The sequence below is a fragment of the Nicotiana tomentosiformis genome, chromosome 11 (assembly GCF_000390325.3).
Source record: "Nicotiana tomentosiformis chromosome 11, ASM39032v3, whole genome shotgun sequence".
NCBI classification, from domain to species: Eukaryota; Viridiplantae; Streptophyta; class Magnoliopsida; order Solanales; family Solanaceae; genus Nicotiana; species Nicotiana tomentosiformis.
The window spans coordinates 90,070,053-90,089,958 of NC_090822.1; the positions used below are offsets into that span (position 1 = coordinate 90,070,053).

Genomic DNA, 19,906 nt, shown 5'->3' on the forward strand with positions numbered 1-19,906 from the left:
GTGACCGAAGGGAACTGGATGTAGGTATCACACCGGTACTGAACCAGTATAAAAACTGTTGTGCCTTCTTTACCTTTTTGTTCATTCAGTTTATTCCTACTGAAATTATTCACTGTGAAAAGTCTAGTCGACTAAATTTACACTTAGTCAACAAAGATTTTTAAATAGGTTACAATTCAAACCCACCCACCCACCCCCGTTCTTGTATTTTCGGATCACAAAGTGTCTGATCGGCGTACTAATCTAACATTTGAGGTTCACATAAAATTCAAGACAGAAAGGAAGCCGCAAAACTTTATCAGCTGAACTTTCCAGTAGCGAGTTGGAAAAAAAATTAAATGTCTACAAGTAGAGTTTTTTCAACTTCCTGCTTGCAAACATCACAGCTTAATACTACATGGTTTCGCACTCGGATCAAATCTTTCTCTTGTGAAGTATTCTCTATGTATTCTGCCAAGTAATAGTTCACATGCTTTGTTTATTGATCCTTTAAACAAAAAGAGAGGGAGAAAAAAGCGCCATAAATCACTCAAGGGGTTATCGGTCCCACAAAAGTTTACGGGGTATTGCTTCCCAATCATTAAAGATTAAGGGGGTTTAGTGAAATTTACTCTAAACTATTACTTTAATGAAAATACTATACAGAAGTGCCATAAATCACTCTTCTCTAAAAAAAAAAGTAGTAATCATAGAAAACTATTTGATCTCATCAAATAATTAATTATAGTGTCAAACAAGTAGGAACCTGGAATATAGTGAATAGAGGGCGTAATACATTTCCAACCAAGTCTGAAAGTACAATTACAATTACTCAAAGCTGAAAGCCTGCTTACATTATTAAAGGATAAAAGGATAAAAATGTACAAAGAGCAGAAGTCATAGTATTATTCACTCTATTTGTTCATTATGCGAGCATATGTTAGTATAATTCACTGTATGATTCACAATTATAATTCATAAGTCATGCCGACCCTTAGCAGCCTACTCTGAGGAATTGCCATAACTTTCTCCCCTTGCCTGAAGTTCTTGCGCAAGAAATTATAAGCATTGTTGACGAAAAATTTCTTCACAAATGAAGAATCTTGTTTAGCCATCACTTCTGCTTCTCCCAAGAGATAGAACACCCCTTGCTCCTTAGCTTGTGTCACAAACTGCATCTCTTCTTCTTCCGAACTAGGGGACACCATTTGTATTCGAATCGAATCTAATTGTTCGTGCAGATCGTCCTCCATGTGGATCCTGGACGTGTTTTTTGATTGTATTTGGTCAGATAATACTGTTTCAACTTCTCTGTCTGCACCTTGATGATCATGCACTCCAAGAATATAACGTTCTTGTTGTATGAACTGGTTTAATTGTTCCACCAATTGGTTTTCAAAGTCCTCTGTATTCCCAAGTTGATCTTTGTACCCTAACCTAACAACACATCGGAACACCTTGTATTCTCTAGGCTCAACTTGTCGAAACAAGAAACGTTCCTGTAATGCTACTTTACTGATAGGGATGGATTTTATTGACACCAGAACTATGATAGAATGGACTGATGGAATATTGGAGACGAAGTGAGGAAATATAGGGGGAATCCCCTGTACTAGTTCAGAGTAGAGTAATCCTATCCCGGGTACTCTTTTGATGTCTGGACTCTTGGCCAAGTCCCTAACGTAGTCACTGGACACCTTGTTATTGAGCTCGAATTGGTATCGAAGTTTTTGAACATAGTGCCAAGTTCCCATCATGAGCACGAGCACGACTGAAAAAGCCAAGGGTAGATAACCACCTTGCACGAATTTTGTCAGCTGGGCGGATAGGTATGTAGATTCAATGGACAAGTATACCAAGTAGAATAGTGTAATCCACCAGATGCTGATTTTCCATATAACAAGCATTATTAATGTCACCATATGTGTGGTAATGATCTCAGCAATAACCACAGCTATACCATAAGCATGTCCCAATTTTTCTGTGGTTTTGAAGCTGAGAGTAACAAGAACACAAGCAACCATGAGGAAGTAATTGAGTTCAGGGATATAAACCTGACCCTCATATTTGGCAGATGTGTGCATTACTTTCACCCTTGGGAAACAACCTAGACTTTGGGCCTGAGCCACAATAGAAAAGGCTCCTGATATCATTGCTTGACTTGCAATAATGGCCGCAGCAACTGCAACTACAAATGTTGGCCAGTATAGTGGATCTGTAAGAAGCAGCACCATCAAATCAATTATGTATGGTGTTTGATTTATATCCATTACTTCAAAACATATGTTGGGAACTTGCCTGGAACGGAGTCATAAAAAGTATTCTCAACATTTTCAGGGAATTTTGAGAGATAAGCAGCTTGTCCGCTGTAAGCAGAGAGCAAAGCTGGAAATACGAGGCAACTGAAGCTTATCTGCCATACATATATACACATGGTGAGTTCATTTTTATTGCTCATAAAATTATAAGAAGATGAAAAAAAAAAAATGAAGACTTGACTTACTTGAACAGACCGCACACTGAAGTGACCCAAATCAGCAAACATAGCTTCGGATCCTGTATGGTTTCATAAAACAATCTTTCATAAGAACACAGACGAGAAGTAGTGAAAGTGAGGAGATGATAGAGAGGGGAGACAAAAGGGTGATAATCTATCAAGTTTAACTTTTATAAACTGAGTGAATAAATAATATACACAATCAGGCTGTTAAAAAAGTGACTAATGGGTTCTATTTATAATAAATGTAGACTTGTAATACGAAAGTGTGATAAGTAACATGTTATAATCAATTAAACTATATATTGAAAAAGCGGGGAAGGCAAGAAGGAAGGAATTGAGCTTGAAAGCTTTCACATATTGATGCCGAGACTAGATTCATAACTAGACTTGGGTAAAGCTAGGTATTCAGTGCCCTTTGTATAGGGTTACAATGCTGCGCACCCCTAAACTACAAGCTATCTTTGAAGCTCCTGCAACATCGGAATGTGAAAAATCCCTCTACAAATCTTTCTATTACAATATAAGAGAAGCTCTTCGTTCTTTCTTCGCATGCTTGAGCGGATCCCCTTTTAAGGTTGTCAAATTTTCTTTAATTCCTGATGACTATAATATGAATAACAGGGGTCTAACGATCAAGAAAACAGATGCGTCTCAATAAAATTCTAACCTGTAATACAGAGGAAAACTCCACCAAGAGAGATCCATCCTTTTCTACCATTTCTTTTGAAGTAGTCGACAATGTATTTGGGATTAAAGGCACGTAAGACGCTCACATCATACTTGAACAGGTTGTAGAGACCGATGCCACTTATGAATAAAAACCAAACGCAAATGGCTGGAGCAAATGAATATCCCACCTTGTCTGTACCAAAACGTTGAACACAAAAGAGGGCTACCAGAATTGCAATGGAAATACCCACAACCGCATCTACAGGTATATCATTAAAAAGGATTAAGAGAAAACGAATTCATTATCATCCTTTTAATTTTTGTAGGACTATATATAATCACCTTCGCCTAAAGGCTTTATCCCACTTACGGCCGAGAGAACTGCATGCAAATAAACACCATATTAGACAAGAATTTAACTTATATATGTTGATATACTGTATTTGAAAATATATTCAAAAATAAAAAGATATAAAACCGGAAAAGTAGAAAGAACAGAATTATTCTGAGCCCACTGACTTCACAGTGTTTTCATAAGTAATTTAATCCCCTCCTAGTATAGTACCCGAGATTTAGAATTATTTTCTTCCAGGATAGAACGGATTACCCTCACTGGTGTAGCGGTACTTCAAACCCCAGTGACAACGAACGCAAAGAACAATAGTAAATCACACTTACTGCTTTTTTTTCTTTTAAAATAATGCAGAAAGAAGAAGGATAAATCAGAATTTCGTAAGGAAAATCTGAAGGAGAGTTCATGTATTTATAGCCAAAATACGTTGGGTTATACGGAAGAGTTATAACTCTTCATGTAAAAATGGTTGTTTCATAAAACGACCATTTATGCAAACCGCCAAATTCAAATTATAACGGGAAAATTAAAACGGAGGAAAATTGAATTACTAAAGTCGAGCGACGACAACGGCGCGAGGCTTGTCTTCTTCTTAACTCTTCAAGAGCTAGAAAAGAGCAATTGTATATATGCCCATCAAAAATCTTTTCATCGTCCAATATGACAATGTCCCTTTGTTAGGAAGGGAAAAATCAAAATTTTATTTTTCCCTCCATTTCTCATTCACCCTCAAAGTGCTAAGAAGCTTAAACCCAACAATATATATTGATAGTACTGTTAATAATTTTTATACATGCAATGTATCTAACATAGAATTTAGAAATTCTTACACTTTTAGATCATCCAAAACATATTCACTAATAACCTCCATAAAAAGGTGAAATCTGAAATCTTGAAAATAAGGCACTTTATTACCTGCTATAACAGGTAAATATGATTGATAGTGTAAAAATTATTTGCATTATCGGTGACTGTTAGTTAAACTCTTTAACATATCATAGCACTTACAGCTTATTATAGGCAGTTACTTATAGGTATCTCTTTAAATATTTACTGTCAGTGGACAACACCTGCCTATAAAAAAGTTTGAAATGATAATCTAGGAGTAAAAAGGAGAGTATAAATTTGATATTTAGAGACCTGAGATGCAAGGTGTGAGAACTCCATCTCCAATAACCATAGAAGTTCCGAGGATGGCGACGAAGACAAGTAAAAACTTTGCAAATTTACTGTTCTCCAACTTATGTCTGATTTTTTGAGCCCTTCTAAATTGATTGGATGGTATGTCCAAATTGTAATGGGAAAGCTCTCTGTCCTCTGGCTCCTGGTTTGGGATAAGACTCACTTTTGCATATCGACACATTAAGGAATACAGCGCAAATGCTCCCCCTGCATGCGAACAAAAGAAGCAAATAAAACACGTATACTTAAAACAAGAAATTAACTAATCTCTCTGTTTCATTTATAAAATCATATTTTCTCCCTTCAAATTTCAAGAGTTAAACTTCTTAATTTTAACCGTGAATTCGGATATAACCTCTTTTTTAAAACAGAATTTATATACTTAGAAAGTACTGCATAAAAAGTACTAGAAATCATAATGATTAATAAGTCAAAATATTTGAAAGGCGTATGAAAAAGTCATAGTCAAAGAATAACTCGCTTGACTCTAGAAATTCAAACTCTATCATTCTTTTTGGAAAAGATGGTGTATTTGATAAGACACAAAGTTATATTTAAAGTACATTAGGATTTGAGAAGTTAAACGTATCATAACGTTGCTATAATTATAGAGCATGTCATTGAGAGTAAATAAAAATCTTAAGAAAAAACATTCTAAGAAAAATATCATTCTTTATGAAGTAAATTAAAATTAAAAAAAAAAGTATTATGCAAAATGAAATAGATGAAGTTAGCTGTGTTCACGGTTCAATTTGGATTGGTTTTTACTTAAAAGAAAATCTAACCAACTATGTCTGTTTCTAATATACCAGAACCAAATCAAACTAATCAAGTAGTTTTTTCATTGATTCGGTTTTTATTAGTTTTTGTCTATTTTTTTAGTTTGATTGATTTGTTGGATAGTGGTGCGATCTCTTGGGAAGAGTTTGCTTCGGAGGTCAAGACGTTCCCAACGTATTAAGAGCTCCTTACCTTAGACAAGCTGGTCATCAAGATTAGAAGAATCAATTTATTGCAAAGATACTCTATTGATATAACTTTAAGAAGAAAATAGAAAGGGAACACAGATATAATTAAAATAGAAACTTTTAGGAAATTAACAACATATTTGAGGAATAAAGAATATTATTACTGACCATATAAAGAATTGGGGGATTAGCTAAAGAGTGAATGCTGGCAGCTGATGGAGGTGGGCGATTCTACAATGAGGCTTTTAATAAAGGGAATCTTACATAAATGTCTCAAATAAGTCTCAACTTATCAATTTCTAGTTATTAATAATAAATTTATCAAAATTAGTCAAACACATATAAATTTCTCTCCAAAAATCACATGCAAAGAGTTCCTTCCATATTTTAAAGCGTGATTAGCAAAATTAGATGCAAGACGGAAATAAAATTTTATGGATGAGGTAGCAAATAAGGTGATGAAATATATATATATATATATATATATATATATATATATATATATATATATAAAATTCCAAAAATCTAAGCAAAAAAAGATATTTTTCAATGGGTAGGTTGAAATTCATTGAAAACATATAGATGAGTCAATATACAAATTTTGAGGAAGATTGTCGATATATAAATTTTGAAGAAGATTGAAGGTGATTTGGACTAATTTGGTATAAAAATTCGTAGTTAAAATCGAGCTCATTTTTTTTTTCTGCGACACATGTATCACGTATGTATCTAACTACATGGATGTACATGTGATACACATTTGATACATATATGATATATATGTGATACACAAATGATACACAATATTGTTTTTCATGTTCATCTTCTACTTCGAATTTTTAATTCAAACCACCTCAAAACTCCACAAAATCATCCCAAAACTGAGATTCAAGCTCCTTAAGATGTACTTAATCTATTCTAATAACACTCACTCAAAAGAAAGCAAAAATTTGACCTTTTTTTTTTGTCACAAATAGTTAATTGGCTAATATTGGTACTATTTGACTAATATTAATAATATTTTATGAATTGACCAATTTTTATAATTAGCTACTTATAAATGGACATAACCGGTAGTTTTCCTTTAATAAAATGGAAAATGGGCTTCACTTGTCGAAGGTTTCTAATGTGAAAAGATTAAAATTTTCAAAAGTATACATATATATAACTTATAACAAGGTATCCATATATATCTCTAGATGAAGTAATGGAAAGTAGCAAGGGACATGTTATAACTTACCATCGCCATTGTCATTGGCCCACAAGACAATGAAAACATACTTAGTCATAGGTACGAGGATAATGGTATAAATGATGAGGGACAAGACCCCGAGAATGTCATCCTTGTGTCCAATATTATCAGTGAAAGTACTTGCATAAACGTAAAGAGGGGAAGTCCCTATATCTCCGTAGATAACTCCTACCGACTGAAATGCTAAACTCAATATTGTCTTCCAATCAGCCTGCAAATATGAATTACAGTCATTTCATGCATGCATTATCATCAATGACCATAACCAAGTTGTAATACAATCCTGGGATAAGAATTAACCTTACATACAGACAAAAAAATAAATTGACACATCCATTAATGTCATTTACAAGGTAACTTATTATTGGAAAACAAAATTCTAACTTGAATAGACTTACGGATTAATTAGAATAGCTTATGTTGAAGTCTTGAAGATACAATTAAATAAAAGAAAGTGTTCTCTCTGACAACTTAACTTTTTAAATTAAATGGTTACACAATTTAATATGGCATCAGAGCAGGCATAGGTACTTAGTTCAAGTCTTATGGTCACCTATTATCAAAAAGAATTTTTATGTGTTTGACCCATAAAAGAGAATAAGGTCTAAACATGAGGAGGCGTGTTGAAAATATAATATAGAAAAAATAAAATTATATTCTTTCTAACAACTTATACTTTTAGATGAGATGGTCATATAATTTTAACAACTTTGATACTATCCTTTGTAACAACTCCTTAGATCCAAAATCTTGTACAATATTTTTCAGGTTACTTATCCATGTTCAATGTAAAAGTTACTTGCAATTACTGTTTTAGTTACCTAATTATAATATTCTTATTATTTCTTTAACTTTTATACATTGGCAATCAAAATATTTTTTTATATTATTAGTTCGCCTAAAGGATAGATACTTCTCACAATAAGTAGAGTAAGTAACTTGAAAAAAAATAAGGTTACCAACTATAATATGTTAAATTATAGTATAAATATTTTGTACATTATCTATATATTATATAGCATATCCAAGACTTTAAGAAGATAAGTGCACTATTACGAAATGTTAGATCTAAGATTTTAATTTGACAAATACAACCTTTAGGTTTAGGTTATTACCATTAAATTTGAAGTGCTAAAATTTTAAACAATAAACCAGACAAAGAAAGAAAAACAGTACTACTTGATTAAAACACAATAAAGGTACACTAGATATTGGGGGAGGACCCGGTTTCTTTTAAGGTAAATACATATACAAGAATTCTATCGAAATTTATGAAGTTTAGTAACCCCTCAATATAACACATAAGTCCTTTATGCTAGTCTGCTAGATATGCTCATTTCCAATAGGTGGGCCGAAGTCTAGAAAAAGAAAGTAAAATAAAAATGTGGGATTTGAACCTCAGACCTCACCTATAGAGATACATTTAGTAACCATACTACTCACTCCGTCTCATATTATCTGTCATGATTCTCTTGTACACGTCCCTTAAGAAAAATTAATTAGGATGAGATTTTGACTACTTTACTCTTATTTGTGTCTTAATATTTAATCTTTCTTCATTGGTATTTGATCAAAGTTATTCATAATTGGGGTGTTTGATAATTATTATTAAGGGTAAAAAGGAGAAAAGATAATCAATTTTGTCTTGAATTTCTAAAGTAACAAATTATTTGAGACAACTATTTTTAATAACCAGATTGATAATATGAGATAGAGGGAGTACCATATAATTTATTATTGGGTACACACACACATGTTATATACAAGGTCAAAGGAAGAGATCATGAGTGCATGCGAACCCATGCCCTCAGAGGCGGATCTAGTATTTGAACTTTATGGGTTCAAATTAAATTCAGAATTCTATCACATCGCATCTAATATACTGGGTTCAAAATTTATTTTTGCACTTATTTAACTAAATTTTTAACACATATAAAGAGCCTAAGCTAAAGTTATTGGGTTCAGAACTTCTTTGGTCCGCCCTTGCATGCCCTCCACATAAATTTGCCACACTGTATATGAGTTAAATCTATTTCTTACACTAATTATGTATATAAGTTATTAAACTCCATACATAATATATTTACTATACTGAAAATATATATAACCTAAACTCTATACTACTATAATAAAATGTGAAGTATGTACCTTAGAGGCGTGTCTTGCCGGAGAGTCTGAAACTTTTCCAGCTTCCAAGTTGAGTGAGTCTACACGGTGTAACTTCGCCCATGAGACTTTCCGATCCTTGAACTGACCGTTTTCTGCAGCCTCTTCTCTATCTGAGCTTGCCATTTAGATTCACTCGGGCTTTCACTTCTCTTTCCTTTATATATAGTCCCTCAATACATTGAATATTAGCCCGATTCCCATCCTCTTTAATACAGTATTTTGTACTTGCAGCAATTATTATAATATATTTAATACAGCTCATAATTTGTTTATATAGCTCGTTTGGAGTAAATATAGGCTAGGTTTTGTTGTCACCATCCCAAGTCTTTGTAAAGACTTTTTCGATCATTCCTATGTATGTAGTACATACATGCAAATAAAGCTTCCACTGGAATTTCAAGGGATTCCACAAAAATGTAAGAATTGACACACTATGATTCAAATTTATGTCCTAGAATAATTCTTAAATCTTACTATGTCAAGACGACTCAAAAGCTTCCATTTTATTTAAAAAGAATTATTTAATTTATGCAATATATTTTTCAAACAAAAGTGATTCAATTGAGCTACTCCGCTAAACCTGGCTTCTAATATTTTCGACACAAAAACAAGTCTTATATATGCAGAACGTCGCGTATATACTGCATATGTATCTTGAAAATGGATTTATTGCTTTCATTATATCACTGTACAAAGAAAAACAATTTGTTGCATTCCTAACGTCACCATACAATGAAAAAATAAAATAAAAATTTATTAATTAAGAAGGTCGAACAAATAATAAAATAAAATATTAAAAATTTTAAAAATTAATACTTATTACAATTCTATTCGACGTGAAATGCACTTTTGAAGGATAAAATATCAAATTTTGAACTCATTATCTTAAAAATACTATTCTCCGTTTATTTTTAGTTGTCAAATATTTTAAAAATAAATTTTTATTTTTACTTGTTATTTTTTGCATATCAAGAGAAAAATTATTTATTTTTTCTATTTTATCCTCAGTATTAATAACTCATTCCAAATCATTTTTCAAATCTATTAAGACTATACACTAATTATTATGGCTATCATTATAAATTTTGGACTTTATTTTTTATTTCGGCGTGCAAAATCAATCGTGTACAAGTAAAAGTGAAACGAGAGAATATTAAAGTTTAGGGTAAGTGACCGTGAATCAGACAAGTTTAAATGGTTGATCAATCCTGCTCCCTTCTAACCTTCCCTTTCTTTATACGCATCTTTTTTAATCATTTCAGCATGTACCTTAAAGGCTTAACACATGTATGGGGTATCATTATTGTGGTTTTATATGTCTGACCATTGAATTCTTCAAGGAAATCGATTGTTATATGTGGTAGCAGTGAAATCAACTAATTTATTGTCTCTCTCGATCTTGCTGTTTTAAAATATTGCAATAACTAAACACCAGTGACTTCTTCGGTCAAACATTACACGAGTAAAATAAGTTATTTTATGATTAATTATTTCGAAATTATATATTCTGAGTTATTTATTCAATTTTTTATTGGGATAAAAAATATTATAATTTCAGAATAATTAATCCTAAAATTAGTTATATCACGATTTTATCTCAACCAAATATGAGACATCTTAAATTTAAATTCGGGATTAATTATCACATATCGCTCGTATACCAAACCAGCCCTTAGAAAACGAGATTGTTCAGTGTTCACGTTAGCTAGATAGAGATATTTTCGGGAAAAGTTATGTCAATTTACCACAGCAAAGAGGACATTATAATGAAAGAAAATAAATAAATCTAACAAGTGCTTTGCCAAGAAACCAAAAGGATACAACAGTAGTCATATACTCCTGTTTTAAAAAGAATATATCTATTATTATTTGAGAAGATAAATTAAATTTTCTTTGATCATGTTCTTCGTAAATAATTTTTAAATATTTTAAATTATTAAATATTTTGACTTATATTATTTTTATATAACTTTTAAGTATGTAAATTTTATTTTAAAAATACTTAAAAGAACCTATATTCAAATTCACACTAAAAATTAGTCAATTTAGCACCTCCTAAAAGATTTAAACAAATTGAGGGAGTATCTAGTTAGTACCTTTTTCGAAACAGACAAGCGACCCAATATCTTAAGTTCATAGTGATTATACATATAGAGCAGGTGTTTACTAGTCCACTGGTTATCTGGTGTAACACATTTAGGTTGAATTAACACTTTTAAATTCACAGTGACAGCATGTGCATATATTTAAGTAGGGGTGTACATAATTTTATATATACCACATTATCGAACCAAAAATTTTGATATTCGATATGATAATTGATTTTAAATTTTAATATTTTACGATATTCAATGTTTAAAGAAAAATATCAAATACTGTACTGAATACATATTTATGTTCACAATAAAATTGTTAGATTATAGCATAAATATTATGCTTAAATTTTGAGAAGCTTGCTAGTGTGAAGTAACTATATAAACATTGACTACATATTTTCTTTTTGGTCTTTCTAATTAATCAAGTTAAAAAATTTATAGCATGTTCTGGGTGCATTAATGATTTTGTTTCCCTTTTGGTGAAAGAAAAATAGCAATTGGGTCATAAGCTACAAGTACATTCTTGTGATATTTGATTTTCTATTTGTTTACCCACAAAATCGGATAACAATTAAATTTATAAGTGATTTTAAGGATATGCGGATTAACTTGATACAAAGCGATGAACTAAGTTACTATTGAACAAACAAAGATAAAATAAATTCAGACCACACGACATGGATAGTTTCAACCTTAGTGAAATAGTCACTCTCGAGTCAGGCTCACCACGGCCGACACCAATGAAAAAGAGCAAGAGCTAGTGACAGAGAAAATAATAATATATCGCTTTTGAGTGCGTGTTACCACGTCCTTCATGAATTATCAGACCCGCTTTATATAGTAATGGAGTCCTACTTTAAGTACAACTCTATAAAAAGTAAAAACTCTTCTGATTTACTGATTGTCAGTTCCTTATCGATACGTACCGAGATCCCAGCCGTGATATCCGGTCGGTCACGGATATTTTGGCCTTTTGTTGGCTATGCTTGATTGTCCGACAATGTTTTTCGAAGTCGTTCGAGGCTAGGATCGATTCTTGAACCATGACCTTGACATTCTCGAGGGCAGACGTCATACCCCCGGATTCTAGCTCGGTGGGACCTTTGGCTCGATTTCGATCTTTTGCCACCATGTATCGAGTCTGGCTTATCTTGTCGGAGGCAGGGATGCACCATGACCTCGATTTTACCCGTATACAGATATTCCTCTCGTTTCTCGGAGAGTAAACGATGAGAAACGACATGAGCTTCCGATTCTTACTTCGACACATCGCGATAGAAATGACAAAACATCTGAAACGTCTTGTCAGTCAAGTCATAATGGCATTAAATGCATGTCATCCGCCGGCCGGCCGGCCCTGGACGTGAAACGTTACTGAACTATTATAAATACCCCCTCTTTTATTCATTTTTACTTTACATCAAACCTTCTACCCTCATACCCTCAGGATTTCAATACTCTTTAGCACTTTTACCCCTGTTACTCGAGGTCCTTTGCAAGAATTTTTACCCATCTTCTTCTCAAGCCAACAAGTCTAATTCTTCAACTTCCTTTCTTTCCTCATCTTTCCTAGATTTTCCTCCATTTTTACTTTCTAAAGGAATGGCAAAGACTTCCAAAATCGTTCCCCAGAAAGAAGTTCTTTGTACTTCGCGGTCGGGTACTGAGATCGAGGAGACCGCTTCGAGCGTGGCCGTTGATGAACTAGTACCCGAACCCCCCTTGAAAATGTTCATCCTCTGAGGATGCTCGGTCAACTACTATTTCATGATTGAAAAGCCTTCCTCCGTACAAGGTCGGTGTGAGGAGGTCTCGAGATACATCTGCTCGATTATCGAAGAGGTCCTCCCTACAGTCCGAAAAGACTGTAATTAGGCCGATAAATACATAGTGGTCCCCGACCCCGAAGAGGCCATTACCACCTATGTCTAGGGATATCTAAGTATTTACACTTATCCCTTTACATAGGGCCCGGTAGACCCAGTCATTTTAGATTTCTGCAAGAGGTACAACATGTGCCTAGGCCAGATTCATCCATAACTTTGGAGAATCGTGTTCCCCCTCCGGTTTTTTGTGAGAAAAATCGATTGGTTCTCATTCGCCATTGATTATCTACTCCGCTTATACAGTCCCCTAATCTTCCGGGGGGCTAATAAATCTTGTACGTCGGTCCAGTAAAGCCCCGTTCTCAAGTATCGATGAGGACTGGGATTGAGGCTGGCAAGGCCATGTTGTGCGAGTGAGAACTTCGGACTTGATTTCGGCTGAATGCAGGCCATTCCCCGAGAAGTGGAATACGTCACGTAAGTAGAACTTTCTTTAGAATGTTGATTTCATGTTTACTTCTCTTTTTCTTATCGGTATTCGTGGTGGTGCAGCCGTCGCTCGGGTCCCAAATGTTGTCCCTCGACTGAAGGAGTAGTTCGACGGTATCATTTCACAGATGCCCTACTCCGAGCGCTCATGGCGCAAACTCTCAAATGGCCGTTGGGAGGCCCGTTCCCATGGTGAGACTTCTTTCCCGAGTAGGTTGTGTTAGGCTTCCTCTTTTAACATTAAGCCTTTATTTCCTTTACTTTTTTTAAAGGCTTGCCTAAGGATATCTAGCTTAGGCCTCTAGTCGGTGGAGAGGACTTACCTGTTGAGTCTCCTGCTCCGGGATAGGCCGGTGAGAGGGAAAGGAGGAGGGCTTTGAGTTCCCTGAGCTCGGAGAAAAAGAAAACAAGGAGAAGGCTAGTGCACAAGCCAAAGGAAAACACCAGCTCCCGAGCACCTGCTTCAGACTTGCTCTATAGGTTGAGGGACGAGTCCGAAGGAGAAAAGCCTTTTATTTTTGTGGCCCACGAGCCGTCGCTCCTTGGAGAGTAGGGGGCCATTGAACCAGAGATTAGTGAGGCCGATCTGCCTCAATCCAGGGAGGTCGATGAAGAGGCCGGGGCTGAGGCTTCCCAGGATACGGACAGTGCCCCGAAGGAGGCATTTGGCGTGATAGGCATCACCGAGTTACCCTCGTTTACCGAGTCCATGTACAACGAGGCCCAAATGGTGAAAGAACGCCCCAACGAGGAGGCCCACGGAGCAGACAACTCTCTTCGCTGCTTTTTGATGGCGTGGATTCCACCGCCACAGAGGATGTCACCAGGTTAGGTGACTTAGAGGTATCGAGGAAAAGTCCATCCTCAGGGGAAAATGGGCCTAACTCGAGCCCGAGACTGATCAACTGATTTCCTGCCCCGAGTGCGGATCCTGGTCCGAAGCGATCCATTATCATCATCGTCCCGGAGGATGCCCAGGTTCTTTCTGCCCCCCCCGTAGGGGTGGCCAGTTACCTCCGGTGCCTGGTGACTGAAGAAGACCAAGCCAAAATGAATGAGGTAGACGCGCCATGCATGTTCAACGAAGCACAACAGGCGCTGAACCGGGTATCTCTACATATTTTCTGATGATTTCAATTTTCCCTTCGATATTTGAACTAACTTTTTGATAATTCTAACATCTTTTTTGTATTTGTAGGCCTCGGTGCTTCACCATGAAACCTTCCTCAGGTATCGGGATGAGCTGAACGAACTCGAAACCGAAGTCAAAGAGCTTGCTTAGAAGAGAGACACGTACAAACTTCTCAGCGAGCAACGCGAAGGAAAGGGTGAGAGCCTTCGAGCTGAGTTGGACGCGGCTCGGAAAAAACACGCCGACCTGGTTGAGCAGGTAAAAATCTTTGAAGTTAGTGATGATGAGCTAGACACGGTGACTAATGATCAGAACATGCAGGTCTAACAGAGGATTGATCGAATCGACCAACTCCGGGCCGAGATGGATGTAATCAAGGTCAAGGCCGAAGAGTGGAAAGGCATGATGGACTGCTTGGCCTCAGAAAAGGAGACTTCCCGGGCGCAATTGGCCTCGGCAGAGGCCCAACTTTGAGCGACGAGGGAGAAGGCTGAGGCACGGTCCCAAAACATTGAGGAGCTCCGGTCTCAGCTGAGCTCTGTTGTTGCCGATCAAGAGGCCCTTGCCAAGGAGCTTATAACGGCCAAGTCTGTGGCTGAAGTAACCAAAGACGATGTCAATGAGATGGTGGCCCAGTATAAAGCCGATGCCGAGGCAACCCATGACTGCCTGAAGGACATTGTCGAATACGTGAAGTGGCAGTCTCGAAAGGAGGCCCTCGAGGAGGTTCATGCTCAGGGTTTTGATTTATTGGCCGTGATAGAAAGTGCTAAGGGAATCGAGGCAGAGGCCAATAGGTTAGTGTATCCCAAGGACTATGAAGACTCTGAGTGTTCGTACGGATCCGAGCGGGGAGAAGACCCCGATGGTCCCGACGATGAGGCAGGCTCCGGCGGAGAACAGGCTGCTTAGGTGCCTTGTAGATTTTCCATTGTTTTTGCACCTTTGTACTTTTTATTGAGGCTTTTTGGAGACCAGCCAGGTTCAGAGAAGGCTCTTTTTCCCTTCGACAGTTTTTAAGCTTGTTTCCTTTCGCTCTTCTCTTTATGATTGTAAAGATATCGAATGTCTTATGTCGTGTTTGAAGGCTCGAACAGGCCTTGTTCCCGATATTATTTTTCTTAAATCTCGTGGGGGGCTCGGTATGACCAAAACCTTTTTCCAAAGTACTTTGAATATTTTAGATTACATTTTTTTGAGGGTAGCGTTTTGAACTGGTTTAGAAATTTTGAAGGCCTTATCTTTTAGTTATGGGTCTCAGACGTCTCCGAGTCGTTCTAAGACGGACGTAGCTTTTCTAGTTTGGGTGTTTCCCAGTGGGTTTCTTACCCCAAGTCATCCGGGCTTAACCGAGACAACCATCCCCGAATGGGGGTGGCCGTAGCCTTTAAAGTCTGGGCACTGCCTAATAAGCTTTGTGCCTCCGAGCTTCGTTATCCTGGGTCGTCTGAACCTGCCTTGGGTGGCAGTCCTTGAGTGAGGTGGCCCTTGGGCTCGATGTTTTTAGGGGACCAAATGTGATAAAGAAAAAATATTTAAGGGACGAAATATTTATCCGCAAGGTAGATATTTCCTTTCATTTCTGTGCGTAATATACAAAGTTACACATGTGTTCAAGCTTTGTGTCAGGGCTCTAGAGGTCTATGTGGGAACGATTCATTTGAACGTTTAGACTTTACAGTAAATCCTATCGATCGAATCTAGACTGCTCTGAGTTTGTATGATTCTTTTCCGGTGATCTCGATAATTTGATACGGACCTTCCAGTTCAGCCCTAGCTTCCCTTCATTCGGGTTTCAGGTGCTTAGTGTGACTTGCCTTACCACTAAGTCCCCGACATTGAAGTGTCAAAGGTTTGCTCTTCGATTGTAATACCTCTCGATCTGTTATTTTTGGGCGGCCAACCGGACGAGGGCGGCTTCGCGCCTTTCATCTAATAGTTCCATGCTTGTATTCATGGTCTCGTCATTTGACTCTTTGATTGTATATCGGAACCTGAGACTCGGTTCTCCGACTTCGACCGGTATTAGATCTTCGGCACCATAAACCAATGAGAATGGGGTGGCCCCGGTACTGGACTTCGAGGTCGTACGGTATGCCCATAAGACTTCGGGCAATGTTTCTTTCCACTTTCCTTTTGCGTCAGTCAATCTCATTTTGACGTTTTGGAGTATGGTAGTTCGTGGACCCCACTTACCCATTCCCACAAGGGTGATAGGGTGTTGACATGATCCTTTTGATCTTATGGTCTTCGAAAACATTGCTTACTTTGCTGTCAATGAACTGTTTCCCATTGTCGCCCACGATTTCGGTCAGCATTCTGAACCGACATATAATGTGGTTCCAAATGAAATTAATGACTTACTTCTCCTTGATTTTCTCAAACGTCTGGGATTCCACCCATTTAGAAAAAATAGTCAGTAATAAACAATATAAATTGAGCTTTACCAGGTGCACATGGAAGGGGGCCGACGATGGCCATCCCCCATTTCATGAACATCCAGGGTGACAATACCGAATGTAGTAGCTCCCCAGGATGATGAATCATCGGAGCATGCCTTTGACATTTGTCGCATCTTCGTACGAACGCCTTTGCATCCTTTTCTATGTCGATCCAGTAGTAGCCAATTCTGATTATTTTCCAAACTAATGATTCGGCGCCCGAATGATTTCCGCAGGTGCCTTTGTGGACTTCCCTTAGAATATACTCGGTGTTTCCTGGTCCTAGACATATTGCGAGTGGGCCATCGAACGTTCTCCGGAACAGGGTACCATCTTCGGATAAGCTGAGTCGTGCCTCCTTCGTACGTAGAGTCCTCGATTCCTTAGGGTGCGAGGGCAGTTTTACGGTCTTTAGATACTCTATATATTTGTTTCTCCAGTCCCAAGTTAGGCTTGTTGAGTTTATATTGGCGTGACCTTCTTCTACTACCGATCTCAAGAGTTTTACGACCGCCCCCGAGTTGAATTCATCGTCGTCGACCGACGATCCCAAGTTAGCAAGATCATCGGCCTCGCTGTTTTGATCCCGAGGTACATGTGGTAGAGTCCACTCCTTGAACCGATGTAATGTTACCTGTAGTTTATCCAAGTGTCTGTACATTTGTTCCTCTCTGACTTCGAATGCCCTATTAACTTGGTTCACTACAAGGAAGGAGTCGCACTTAGCTTCGATCACCTCTGCTCTTAAGCTTTTGGCCAGTTCGAGACCTGCAATCATGGCCTCATACTCGGCCTCATTGTTAGTTAATTTTACAGTCCTAATAGATTGTCTAACTACATTACCTATTGGTGGATTCAATACAATGCCAAGTCTGGACCCCTTTGCGTTCGAGGTGTCGTCCATAAAGAGGGTCCAAATTTCCGAAGAAGTCCCCGAGTTTAACAACAGCTCTCTTTTGGCCTCGGGTATTAGGGCCGACGTAAAGTCGGCCACAAAGTTTGCAAAATTTGAGATTTAATGGCGGTCCGGGGTCGATATTCGATATCTTACCCGCTGATCTCTTCGGTCCATTTGGCCAATCATCCTGAGAGCTCAGGTTTATGCATTACATTCCGTAATGGGTAAGTGGTTACGACATATATGGGGTGATATTGAAAGTACGATTTTAGCTTTCTAGAGGCGCTTAGCAAAGCGAGCGCCAATTTTTCTAGTTTAGGGTATCTAGTTTCGGCCTTGCCTAGAGTCCTGCTAACATAGTAAATTGGAAATTACGTACCTTTATCTTCCGGACTAGGACTCCACTTACCGCTATCTCCGATACTGCCAAGTACAGGTATAGTTGTTCGTCTGTCTTCAGTGTGTAAAACAACGGTGGGCTCGAGAGATATCATTTGAGCTCCTCCAAGGTTCGTTGGCACTCCAGGGTCCATGAGAAGTTATTCTTTTTCTTCAATAGTGTGAAGAACCGGTGGCTCTTGTCGGAGGACATCGAAATAAATCGTCCCAAGGCGGTAATGCGTCCGGTTAACCTTTCTACAGCCTTTACGTTGTCTACATTAGTGATATCTTCGATGGCCTTGATCTTATCGGGGTTAATCTCGATTCCCTGGTTGGACACCATGAATTCGGGGAACTTACCAAACCCGACTCTGAATGCACATTTCTCCGGGTTTAGCTTCATATTATATTTCTTCAATATGCTGAAGGTTTTCTGCAAATGTTTCAAATGGTCATCTGCTTGCAGGGACTTAACCAACATATCAATGTAAACCTCCATTGATTTTTCTATTTGTTCTTCGAACATCCGATTTCCTAGGCATTGGTAAATGGCATCGGCGTTGTTTAGTCCGAACGACATCATGTTATAGCAGTAGGTGTCGTACTTGGTGATGAAGAAAGTTTTTTCCTGATCACCCGGGTTCATCCGAATTTGGTTGTACCCGGAATAAGCGTCGAAGAAACTGAGGATCTCATGGCCAGACGTTGCATCGATCATGCGATCGATGTTTGGCAAAGGGAAAGAGTCCTTGGACCGCGCTTTATTCAAGTCTTTATAGTCTACACAAATTCTTAATTTGTTTCCCTTTTAAGGGACTACTACTATGTTTGCTAATCAGTCCAGGTATTTAACCTCCCGGATGGACCCTATTTTAAGGAGCTTAGATACCTCGTCCTTGATAAATGCATGCTTGACCTCGGACTGGGGTCTCCTCTTCTGCTTGATCGGGTGGAAAATTGGCTCCATGCTTAGCTTATGAGTGGTTATTTTCGGCGGGATCCTTGTCATATCAAGGTGGGACCAAGCGAAACAATCTAGGTTAGCTATAAGGAATTGAATGAGTTTTTTCCTAAGCTCGGGACTTAATCCCATGCCCAGGTATACCTTTCGATCGGGCAAGTGCTCGATCAGTACGACTTACTCTAGTTCCTCGACCGTTGATTTGGTAGCGTCAGAAGAGTTGGGATCTATGAAAGATATGGGAACCACGTAGTCGTCATCCTCACCAGTCTCTTGCTTCTATGATTGTGGCGGAGTCGGTGTCAGTAGTTGCTATAGAAAGTGTGGATATCGGGACCACCTTGTCGACCGCGAACATCTCTTTTGCGGTTGGTTTTTCTCCGTAAATTATTTTTATTCCTCATGGCATGAGAAACTTCAACACTTGGTGCAAAGTCGAGGGTACTGCTCTCATGTTGTGAATCCATGGTCTTCCGAAGAAAGAATTGTACCTCATGTCACCTTCGATTACATAGAACTTCGTTTCCTGAATGGTCCTGGTGGTGTTCATCGATAATGTTATCTCCCCTTTAGTGGTTTCACATACCATGTTGAATCCGTTTAGGACTCGG

At 37.7% G+C, this 19,906-nt stretch overlaps 1 protein-coding gene across 1 annotated transcript; it reads right to left on the reverse strand.

Annotated features, from left to right (window-relative positions):
* Positions 1-753: 753 nt before the first annotated feature.
* LOC104103006 (potassium transporter 5-like) lies at positions 754-9,244 on the reverse strand. Its single transcript, XM_070188490.1, has 8 exons — positions 9,051-9,244; positions 6,891-7,113; positions 4,641-4,889; positions 3,491-3,529; positions 3,147-3,407; positions 2,483-2,535; positions 2,278-2,392; positions 754-2,194 (listed from the first exon to the last, which is right to left on the reverse strand). The coding sequence occupies exons 1-8, from the start codon at positions 9,192-9,194 to the stop codon at positions 948-950; spliced, it is 2,331 nt and encodes a 776-aa protein (XP_070044591.1). The 5' UTR covers positions 9,195-9,244; the 3' UTR covers positions 754-947.
* Positions 9,245-19,906: the final 10,662 nt, after the last annotated feature.

Bases quoted from the DNA above. Each gene is read 5' to 3' on its own strand.
- LOC104103006 (XM_070188490.1), bottom strand. From the start codon at position 9,194: ATGGCAAGCTCAGATAGAGAAGAGGCTGCAGAAAACGGTCAGTTCAAG. The intron at 3,530-4,640 runs GTCTCTAAATAT...ATTTGCATGCAG, and splicing joins TCTCACACCTTGCATCTCAG to TTCTCTCGGCCGTAAGTGGG. The intron at 2,195-2,277 runs GCAAGTTCCCAA...TGCTTCTTACAG, and splicing joins TTTTTATGACTCCGTTCCAG to ATCCACTATACTGGCCAACA.